This window comes from Acinonyx jubatus, chromosome B3 (genome assembly GCF_027475565.1).
Source record: "Acinonyx jubatus isolate Ajub_Pintada_27869175 chromosome B3, VMU_Ajub_asm_v1.0, whole genome shotgun sequence".
NCBI classification, from domain to species: Eukaryota; Metazoa; Chordata; class Mammalia; order Carnivora; family Felidae; genus Acinonyx; species Acinonyx jubatus.
Genome location: NC_069386.1, coordinates 117,271,603 through 117,282,500, shown reverse-complemented (window position 1 = coordinate 117,282,500; position 10,898 = coordinate 117,271,603). Strand labels below are relative to the sequence as shown.

At 56.7% G+C, this 10,898-nt stretch overlaps 1 protein-coding gene across 3 annotated transcripts in view; it reads left to right on the top strand.

Annotated features, from left to right (window-relative positions):
• The window catches only part of LTBP2 (latent transforming growth factor beta binding protein 2), a 102,009-nt gene that overhangs the window by 74,460 nt on the left and 16,651 nt on the right, over positions 1-10,898 (top strand). For all 3 annotated transcript variants that reach the window (XM_027066165.2, XM_027066164.2, XM_053224711.1), the window contains exons 11-17: positions 594-758; positions 1,016-1,231; positions 2,328-2,347; positions 3,495-3,534; positions 4,244-4,357; positions 6,528-6,656; positions 7,294-7,422. In XM_027066165.2, coding sequence (XP_026921966.2) covers positions 594-758; positions 1,016-1,231; positions 2,328-2,347; positions 3,495-3,534; positions 4,244-4,357; positions 6,528-6,656; positions 7,294-7,422 — 813 coding nt within the window. The remainder of the gene's footprint in view (positions 1-593; positions 759-1,015; positions 1,232-2,327; positions 2,348-3,494; positions 3,535-4,243; positions 4,358-6,527; positions 6,657-7,293; positions 7,423-10,898) is intronic.

Sequence of the window (10,898 nt, the reverse complement as noted above, 5' to 3'; positions counted from 1 at the left end):
CCAGCATAGCTCACGCCCACGGTGGTGCACGGGATTTTGATTTGTGGATCTAACCATCCACCTACACTGGTCCAGCGAGCTTTTACTGAGCATCCGCATGCACCGGACCCTGCACAGGGTGCCTGGGCTATAAAGATGGCCCAGACAGGGTCCCTGTCCTCAAAGCTCCCCATCAAGCCTTTGGCTCTCACCTTGTCTCATCTCCCCAGGGTGACTCTGGCCCTAGAGCACACTGCTCCCCACCCAACCCCAGGCCTGTGGTAAACACTTGTTAACTTGGCATCTGGAGACAAGCACATACATCCCCATATCCTGCCCTCAGGCCCTCCGTGTTAGAGTGGGAATCAAGGGGCCCCTCAATCGGGTAACGCAAGGAGAGACACCAAAGGCTTCCACTGTGATTATTCCTCCCAACGTTCTTTTGAGCCCTTTCAGTGCCCAAACCTGCAGACTGAGACTCTGAGACTCGGCTGGGCCAGCTGGGTGTTCACTGCCAGCAGCCGCTCCCATCAACTGCCCCCCTCACCCACCCCCACCCTGCACTTCCCCCATGGCTGGCCACCTGCCCACCCCACCTGCGGTATCTGTTGCAGCCGACAAGGCCGTCTCCATGCAGCAGGGGCTGTGCTACCGGTCACTGGGGGCTGGCACCTGCACCCTGCCTTTGGCCCAGAGCATCACCAAGCAGATCTGCTGCTGCAGCCGAGTGGGCAAAGCTTGGGGCAGCAAGTGTGAGAGATGCCCCCTCCCTGGCACAGGTAAGCATCTTGCCCGGTCTCAGCTCTGGCCACCCAGGGGCTTCCTCCAAGCCAGTGGCCACTTTCTCCCACCTGGGCCTCACCTCCAGCCAGAAGACCCTTAGTCTCTTCCATCCTTCCTGCTCAACTCCTTACCCCAACCTGGGTCCCTCCTCCCCCGTTGCCACAATTGCTTGTCCCCCAAAAGGGAAGGGAGGGCCCTGGGCTCCTGCAGGAACGGCACCTCTCAGCTTGGCCTCTGACCCCTGACCTTGCAGAGGGCTTCCGGGAGATCTGCCCTGCTGGCCACGGCTACACCTACTCGAGCTCACATATCCGCCTGGCCATGAGGAAAGCCGAGGAGGAGGAATTGGCCAGGCCCTCCAGGGAGCAAGCGCAGAAGAGCTATGGGACCCTGCTCAGGCCAGCGGAGAGGCAGCCACTCCGGGCAGTCACTGACACCTGGCTGGAGGCCGAGACCGTCCCTGACAAGGGTATCTGGGCTGGGGGAGGTGCCTGAGGGATTCCCCTTCTCCCTCAAAGGGCCACTGGGTGTTTATCCTGGATCCATGGCTTCCCAACTCTGGAGCATTAGGGGAGGGAGTTTAGAGCAGCAGCTCCGGGAGCCCTGCTCTCCTGGCCTGGCAGGATGGGAAGGTCTCACCTCCTTCCCTTCCCATATGGGGTCAAAGGTGCCCACATCCCAAGGGTTGCCGGTGGAAGCGGGAGAGGTCAGCCGCAGGCCCCACCCCAACCCATCAGGCCTTCCTGGCCCCTGGCCCCTGGTCCCATGGCCCTGGCCACACAGCTTCTGGGGCTGGTGCTTGCTTCAAGGCCTGAAGGTCTAGTAGAGAGACCCTGGGGAGTCTGGGCACTGTCGATCCCCTCCTCTGGCCTTAGAATCAGAGTGCCAGCTCCAGCTCAGTCACCTCGGGCCGGGGAGGCACAGGCTGGAAAGAGATGGCCTGAGGCACCCCTGGCAGGAGCCCCAGGAAGCCAGGCTGCAAGCACACCCGGGTCACTGGTAGCACCGAGCGCAGGAGGCCAAGGACACACTAGGACAGGACAGCTACATGATGGCCAAAATTGCTCCAGGAATCTGGAATAGACAGGGAAGTCCAGACAGAGCCCCAGTCATGGGAATTGGACGCTGGCCAGGCCAGGAGCAGCTCTTCTCTTTCTAGAACTGTTGCCCTGGGCCGTAGCCCACGGCAGAGGGTGGAGTGACCTGGTGTGGCTGGGAGGCTTGAGAGGGAAGAGGTGACAGAACAAAGAGGAGAGTTACATCCAGGACAGATGGGTGGATGGGCCCGGGAAGGGGTGGGACTCCCATCACAGGGGCCTTAAAGGAAGGCAGGAGGCTCCCTCTCACCCAGGGAGCCATGTCATAGGCCCTCCAGACCTGGCCTTCTGGGGTCTGTGGTGGCCAGTCCCTGCAAGGCCAGGAGGGGCAGAGGCTGTACTCTCTCCACCGCTGACCTCTGGGGACAGGTCAGGAGGTCAGTGACTGAACGAGCCTGGCCGTGGGTGGAGGGAAGGAGGCGGCCCGGCTCTCCTCCCTGAGCTCATGCTCTCACCTTTCCTTCCCAGGAGACTCCCAGGCTGGCCAGGTGAGTGCATCCAGGGATCGGCCAAGCGTGACAGAGAGCGGGGCAGGGTAGCCACTGAGACTGCAGGGCACTGTCCCCTGAAGGAGGAAAGGGAGGCAGAGGGGTTATGTGTGGCATGTTACCTGGAGAGACGCTGGCATTGGGGTGGGGGGGACTCACCCAAAGACCTAGTTTTACCCCAAGGGAAGTCAGAACATCAGCTCTTGTGCAGTCAGTCTCTCATTTGGGGTGCTCTGGGGCCCCCCTCAGAAAGGAAGTAGGAACAGGTCCTGTACTGCAGCTAAGGTCTAGAACTGGTTCCAGACGAATTCTGGACGTGGCACTTTCTGAGCCTGGTTTGCTTACACCGCAGGATCTCCCCTGTGGGTGGCTTGTGGGGAAGTAGAAGCAGAGATGTGGCTGGCCTCACGCCCCTTCACTCCCTTCCCTGCACCCAGGATTCCCCCGGGAAGAACCGAATCCTCCCGGAAAGACATCCCACAAGAGTGAACCTGCTTTTTCCCTCACCAGTCTGCCGGTCCCTACCCTGTCCCCTGCCCCTCCAACCTGCATACCTGACTGTCCCCAAACCCCGTTCCTCCAGTGAGCTGCTTCTCTCCCCAGAGAATCACATATTGTCCTCCCAGACGAGAGTCCACTTCTGCGTCCGCACAGCCCCCAGCCTTGCTCCTGGCCCGCTGTTGTCCCCTGCCCCTTCTCTCCTCCTGGTTCACCACTGCTATCTGTGAGCTGTGGTGAGGGACGCCAGGGATGGCCTGGGGGACTCAGATTCACCGCACTGGTCCTGTGACCCTAGGTAGGCTAGTTGACCCCTGGAGCTTCTGTGACTTTATCGGGGCTCCTAGATTGAGATGATCATTGAATATTGCTGGTGCGACACAGATCTGGCACACCACATACATCAGTTCACTTAATCGTTACAACCTACTATCATAGGATAGTTGAGCAGATTAATTCAGACAGTGGACATAAAGCACTGGCAGAATGCCCAGCATCTAGGAAAAACTCCTCAATGCCTGGAATGAATGAGAGAGTGAGTAAGTAAAGTGGACAGGAAGCCCGGGGGCAGGGGTGAGTGTGATGGAAGAAAGAACATCAGAGAGGTGACAAAGGATCCAACTGTGACTGTGTCCTCTATTCTGTGCAGGTCACAACCAGTGTTACCCAAGTACCTGCCTGGGTCCCAGGTGAGTCCCTCCTCCTAGCAGCTCCCAGGAAAGGGAGACCGTAGAGTTTGTACCCTGGGCTGAGGCACGGGGCTCATACCAGGTGAGGTCGTGGGTGGCGTGACACGCGAAGGCTTTTTTTTCTGGGTGCTCTATACACCTAAGGTGCTGCAAGGTCGGTGAAAGACACAGAGATGTTTTGCGAATATTTCCCTAAACACCTTTCCGCATTTCACGGTGCCACTCAGCATATAAACGAGACCAAAGAGGAAGCACTGATGAAGCAGGGGCCCGTCAGGTCCCCGGAGCCCTTCCCCTGGGGCCTGTCTCCCCTTGGGAAAAGGTTGGAGCTCTGCAGAGGCCAGCTTGCAGAGAGTCACTGGGGTTGGGGACAGGGCACTGTTCAGGGGCTCTGTCTCCAACAAGCTAGCTGGCCTTGGCCAGGTGGTCGTTTCCACGAGCCTGTCTCCTGACCTGTGAAACGGAAGCTGAGACTGGATGTCCTGGCGGACCCATTCGAGCTCTCAGATTCTCTGACTCTATTTGGAACAGACAGATGGGGAAGTCAGGACAGAATCCACCCTAGGCTCCACCCCTGGTTCTCCAGCTGGAACGGCAGGAAGAGGGAAGGGCCACTGCCAGCACCTCTGGAGGGCACACTGTCTGGGGGTGGGAAGGCAGATGGCCAAAGGCCCATGGCTCATCTGCTCTCTCCTCTCCCCCACCGCAGGCAATGCCACAGAAAGACCAACACCACCACTGCCTGGACAGGAGATTCCAGACAACCCGGAAGAAGAGCGAGTGACCACCCCCCATGACGGGCTGGAGGCCCCGGGCCCCTCAGGTACCTGGCCGTCAGCCTGGCGAAGTGTGGCTGGTCAGAGCCAACTCTGGGGCCTCCTCGCCCACCAGATGAACGGTCTCTAGTGAATTCCTGCTCATCTCATCCCAAGGGGCCCCTAATGAACACAGCAATCCTGTCAGGAGCATGAGTCAAGTGGGGAAGGAGAAAGAGAAGGGAGGCCTCGGAGGCTCCTCTTACTCAGAGACCTTCTAGGAGAACCCAGGGGCCCTCGCAAGGAGCCTCCGGGAGCCTGGCTCCTCCCGGCTGTTGACCCTGAGTCAGCTGAGTGCCCTGGCAGCGAGCAGCCTCCTGCCCACGGGGCCGGCCAACTTTCGGGAAGGAAAGTGGTTCTGTTCTCAAGGTTGTTTAACTGTCGGGGAGCCTGAGCTCCCCCTCTCCGGTCGGCTACAATGGCGAGGGGTGCAGGGTGGGGGAGATCCCTGGCAAATCCACCTTGCTCTGCAATGCGCCCTCCTCAAAGGCTCATTGTCTGCAGAACTGCTGCTCCCTGTGCACAGGTGTGCTCACACACGTGTGCCCGCACGTGTGCCCTCACGTGTGCCTCGTCAGGGGCTGGCTGATCTCTTAACCTCACAGACTGAGCTTACGTCAGGGGCGCGAGTATTTCCGGAGTTCTTCCACCAGAGAGAGAGAGACCAGGCTGCTGGGTGGAAGGAACAGCCCAGAGAGTGTGGGGTGGAGGAGGGGCTGGCCTTCCCAGGCCCGAACCGGGGGTGTCCTGCCACCCTTTCCAGGACCTCTCTCCTCGGTGCTCAGTGCACTGCATCAGGGAGCATCCTTATCCCCCTCTGCTGGGCAGGCAAGATGAGCTGGGTTAAGGGGATCCGTTGGGGATTCTCCGACCAGAAAAATGGTCCTGGAGGCAGGGACAGGGGCGGGGCGGTGGGGGGGCGGGCAGGAGGAAGAGCCCAGGTGAGGCTCAGCAGTGGCTCTCAGCTCTGTGGAGGGACAGAATCCCCCCTCCGTCACCACCCACAGCTTAATCCCCCTTCTCCCCTGCCTTCCCCCAACCTCACCCCTCTGGGAGCATACATAGAACCTGGCAGGGGGTCCCCATAAGCCCCCCCCCAGCTGACCCAGACTTGGAGCCAGGCCAGGGACAGGCTAGCCTTGCCAGCAGGCCGGTATGCACATTCGGTTCTGTCCTGCTTAGCAAACGCCGTGAAGCCTTGCTGTGCACCAACACAGGCATCGCCCCAACCCATTCCCCTGGGCCTCCAGGGTGACCTCAGTACTGTGGGGCAGGGCAGGGGAGCCCTGGGTATGTGGGCTTCCGGCCATGACCTCAGGACAGACACAGAGCCTGGACGTGTCCCTCACCCATTCATCCCATCAGTGGTTCATTCAGCATGCTCTAGGTGCCAGGTACACTGCTAATATTAAGGACACAGTTCAAAAAAGCTAGAGTTTCTGCCCTCTATACGGCCTCAGCGCTGAGTCCGGGTGGGTCAGCAAACTGTTTCTGAATTCAGCACCCACCTCCCCACTTTTTACCCCACCACCCAGGGAGTCCTCGTTTAAATTACTTCAACAGGTTTCTAAGAGCCCCGGCCCCATGCCTCCCGCCCTGTCCGTCAGCCATTTGCTACCTTTCTGAGCAAGATGGCATAGCCAGATGAGTGGTCTTTTGGAGACAGCTCTGATCATACCCCACCTTGCATGACCCCCTTTCTCATAGGCCTGTCTGAACATGGCATTCAAGGCCTTGTTCAGTTGGCCCCAGCCCACTTCTCCTTTCTTCCTCTGGCAGTTCTCCCCCAACACCCTGCTTACCAGTGCTGTCTGTCTGTCTCTGGGACTGTGGGTGAGAGCCATGCCCTTATTCAGAGAGGACTTCAGGTGTCCGAGGGTCCCCCTGCTGGGACATGGCCTAGTGGAGCCCACTGGGTTGTGGTCAGGGGGATGTACTACTGGGAGCTCCCCCCTGGGACTCAGGATCCTGGGAGGAGTGCCATGGGGTGTTATACAAGGCCATGCTACATGTGGATATGGGCGGGCCCAGCCAAGAGAGGAGTGAGGCTTCTGTGGGTCCTCTGAGGCCCCTGTGCCCTGTGTCCCACTCTCTCCCCCCCCCCCCCACCCCACTGCCCCGCTCCCCTGCCTTTGCCTATCCTCGCTCCATTATGACCTCTGCCTCGCTCTGTCGCAGGCATTGACCGGTGCGCCGCTGGAGCCACCAACATCTGCGGCCCTGGAACCTGCGTGACCCTCCCGGACGGGTACAAATGCATCTGCAGCCCCGGCTACCAGCTGCACCCCAGCCAGGCCTACTGCACAGGTATGCACTAAGGCATCCTGGGCTCGCTCAGTGACTGGGGACAGAGCCAAGAGTCCAGGCAACGGAAGGCCCGAGCCCTGCTGTGTGCTCCGAGGAGTTGAAAAAGAATGCTGTGGCTGTAGACAAAGCTCACCTGAACCTTGGGGAGACCAGTCTCCGAGAGCACCATCCGATGAGTCTCCAGGACTCCGGAAGAGTGCAAAGCTCCTCAGGGCTTCAACCCATTCCTGGAGCCCTCAGCTCTGAGATCAGCCCACGCCTCCAACTAGCCATCTTGCTGCCTACCCTAGTTGGAAATGTCTCCACTGACCACCCCCTCCATATTTTTATTCAAGAGAGAAACGTCCACTGTGCCTTGAAGGAAAGGAAGTGGTCAGGAGGCCACTGGGGGAGGGGGACATGGGCAGGGAAGAAGAGCTGGGCCACTGGCCCAGGCCCTTGGTTCCGGAGTGGGCCCTAGGGGCAGACTTCGTGACCCCAGCCTTAGAGATTTTTCGTCTCCCTGGCCTCCTCTGTTCCCTCATCCCCTCCTTGACCCGCAGCAGCATCCCCTGTCCATCTCCTAGCATGGGCAGATTGCTGGCAGGTGCCCAAAGAAAGGTCTCCCTGACCTCCCTCCCCACCTTCCTCTGCTCAGATGACAACGAGTGTCTGAGGGACCCCTGCGCTGGAAGAGGGCGATGTGTCAACCGAGTGGGTTCCTATTCCTGCTTCTGCTACCCTGGCTACACGCTGGCCACCTCGGGAACAACGCAGGAATGTCAAGGTAAGCCAAGTCTGCCTCATCCCTGGGATAGGCACAGGACCCCCCTAGAGAGTACTGAGGTGGAAGAGGATCCAAGCATTCACAGCACCCAGCCACTGCTCTGCAGTGTGTGGAGCATGCGAGCTGTGAGAACAGAGACTCAGGGCAGTGACCTGGCCCTGGGAGGAAGCCGACCCCTATGCTGAGAACAGAAGGAGAGTTTCAGACCTGCAAGACCGCAACATTCAAAAAGGCTCCGAAGAGGTGTGGCTGGAGCCGAGAGTGTGAGGGGTCTGGGGACATGGCTGGAGATGAGGACTAAAAGCCTGGTCCCCAAATTCTGAGTGACTAGGAGCCGCTTTCATTTTGGGTAAGGAAGGAGACGCGTGAGGACACCGACTGGGACTCCTGGCAGACGGGGGAGCAGACTTTGCAAGAGGAGCGTGGGTCCTCAGCAGCTCAGAGACCTGGCAAGTCTTTGTGCTTCCCTGGGAAGGCCTGGCCCCCCGCACGAGGCCCCCGGGCAGAGAAGCTTCCAACACAAACCCTTGACTATCCAGCATTTGTACTGCAATGCAAAAACCCTCTGCATACATTTTTATGAATGAGCTCACAGAGAATATGATGACGCACTTTCCAAGCAGGGCCTTAAGATGCATAACCCAGCTGGAACACTTCACGGGAGAACTCTTCCTGAGGCTCGCATTGCTGGTTCCGGCTGGGGCAGCCCAGCAGTCACCCACAGTCCCGCCCTGGAGGCCAGGAGGCTGTGTATCCAGACATTACCAGGGACCCCAGGTTCTAATCCCCCAGAGATCTCGTCTGCAGAGACCAAGTCCGTCCGGGTCTCCTCACCTGCTATGGGGGAGAGGGAGTAGGGGAGAACAACCAGCTAGCTTAATCAGGGTGGGGGATTGCACTTGACGAAGTGCATTGACGAAGCTCATCTTCCCAGCCCCAGTCGGTAGAAATCCTTACCCGTTTTATAGTTAAGCAAACTGAGGCTCAGGGAAGTGAATTGAAATGCCCAGGAACCTCGTACCGAGTTGTGGCAGAGCCAGAAACAGAATCAAAGTCATTCTGGTGTCAAAGCATGGTTTGCTTCCAAAAACATGCACAGCAAAGGAATGGAGAAAGCAGAGAGTGTTCCAGAGAAAGGGAATGAACCATTTCTACAGAGGGCAGAGTAGTGACCAAGCCTGGCAGGCTCTGGGAATAATGATAAATCCAGTGTGACTGGAGCATGTGGTATGTGGAGGAAGTGGCAGGAGCTGAGGCCAGTGTGTGAAGTCTTGAGTGCCAGGCTGAAGGGTTTGGACACCATCCCACAGGCAGTGGGCAGCCAGTAGAGGTTTATAAGCAGAAGGTGGCGACGCACTCAGCTGGTCCTCAGGGAGGTGACTCAGCAGCACTGGCCGGTGCTGTAGGTCAGAGGCACTGCTCTCTGTGGGTCCAGCCCAGGACACCGGCCCCAGGAACAGGCAGTGGCTGCTGCCGGGAATGGCGTCATTAATGTCTCCGCCAGCCCCGGCAGCTGGGGAGGGAGGTCAAGGTCAGCTTCAGTGCTTCGCCCAGTGGAACCTGGCTGCCCCGTGATGGGACCTTATTCGGGATAACATCCCCTTTCTAAGGTCTGCCAGTCTTATGAAGCAGCATCTCATTATTTAATTATGTGTGAATTATTTCATTAATTTGTGTAACGAATTAATATAAATTATAAGTTTCCAGAAGTAAAATTAATGCAATTGATTATTATAAATTGTTCGCATGTTAAATTTTTTTTATATTTTTAAGCTTACTTATTTATTTTGAGAGTGGGGGAAGTGCAGAGAGAAGAGAGAGAGGGAGTCCCAAGCAGGCTCTGCACTGCCAGCGTAGAGCCTGATGCAGGGCTCGAACTCACGAACCGTGAGATCATGACGTGGGCTCAGATCAAGAGTCAGACCCTCAACCAACTGAGATACCCAAGTATTTTTTTAAAACATTTACTTCGCAGGGTGCCTGGGTGGCTCATTCAGTTAAGCATCCAACTTCAGCTCAGATCATGATTTCATGGTTCATGAACTGGAGCCCCACATCAGACTCTCTGCTGTCAGAACAGAGCCTGCTTCAGATACTCTGTCTCCTCTCTCTCTCTCTGCTGCTCCCCTGCTGGTTCTCTCTCTCTCAAAATAAATAAATAGACTTAAAAAAAAAAAACATTTACTTTACTAATAAATATGAGCATCTCTTCGTACATGAGCCTTGGGGTTTCCTTATCTGAAAATTGCTTGTTCCTATTTTTTTTGCTCAGTTTTCCAGTGGCTGCTGGTTTTTCCCGGGGCTCTTTGGGAGTTTCTTGTATATTCCAGATACTTGCCTGAGTTCGAGCCCTGCGTCAGGCTCTGGGCCGATGGCTCAGAGCCTGGAGCCTGTTTCTGATTCTGTCTCCCTCTCTCTCTGCCCCTCCCCCATTCATGCTCTGTCTCTCTCTGTCCCAAAAAATAAATAAACATTGAAAAAAAATAAAAGGCCACAAAGATATCCTTCCACGCTTTCTTTCATAAAAGTTAGTTCACCTTTTACAGCATGTTTTAATCCATCTGGAGTCTGTCTGTACAGACGTTATGATCTGGTTTTGTTTTGGTTTTCTGTTTTTTGGGTTTGTTTTTTTTTTCGTTTCTATGCCTGTCGCTCTGCACAGAGCAAGTCCGCTTTCTCAGCCTCGTCTATCAGTCGCCCTGGCCCTGCCGGTCTGTGAGCTCTTCCTCAAGTACCCATGTGTGGTTCTGCCTCTGAGTTCTCTTTCCTCTTCCCCTGGGATCCCAGCTTCTCGAAGTGAGGATGAGTTATTTCAGAAATGCCCGGAGAGGTATTGCAATGCAGGCTCCAGTACTGCGAGGGCAGAATCCCTGGATGTGGGCCCGGGGGGTGTGACTTTTACACCTTCTGCCAATGACTCCGCTGGGCACTACAGTGGTACAAAGTACCGCTCAGATGAAAACACTGTCCATAAACAAATGATTAGTATTCCATTCATGCAACGAGCACTATTTGGGGTTCTGTGCTGGACATTCGGGACATTCGGATAATAAGAGCCGTTCTCAGCAGTCGGAGAGAAAAAAGCAAGTAAATGAACAGTCACTATAGTGGCTGAGTCCTAGGGGAACCCTGGGGAGGGACATATGGGGTGGAGGGGAGAGGTCAGCCTCACCTGAGAGACGAGTAGGAGGCAGCCAAGCTAGTGGGCAGGAAGCCACTCCGGACAAGCAAGCAGGACATGCCCAAGTTCAGGAGCAGGTCCTGTGTGGCTGAGGCTAGGAGGCAGGAACCAAGGTGGGAGAAGCAGACGGGGCCAGATCGTGAAAGATCTCACATGCCAGGCCTAGGAGATCAGATGTTATAGGGTAGGTTTAATGCTAGAATAATAATAGCTAACATTTCTTCGGTGCTTACCCTGTGCCAGGCAGGCACTGTGCTAGGCCCTTCGCTTGGATTATCTCTTTTGATCTGCGTAG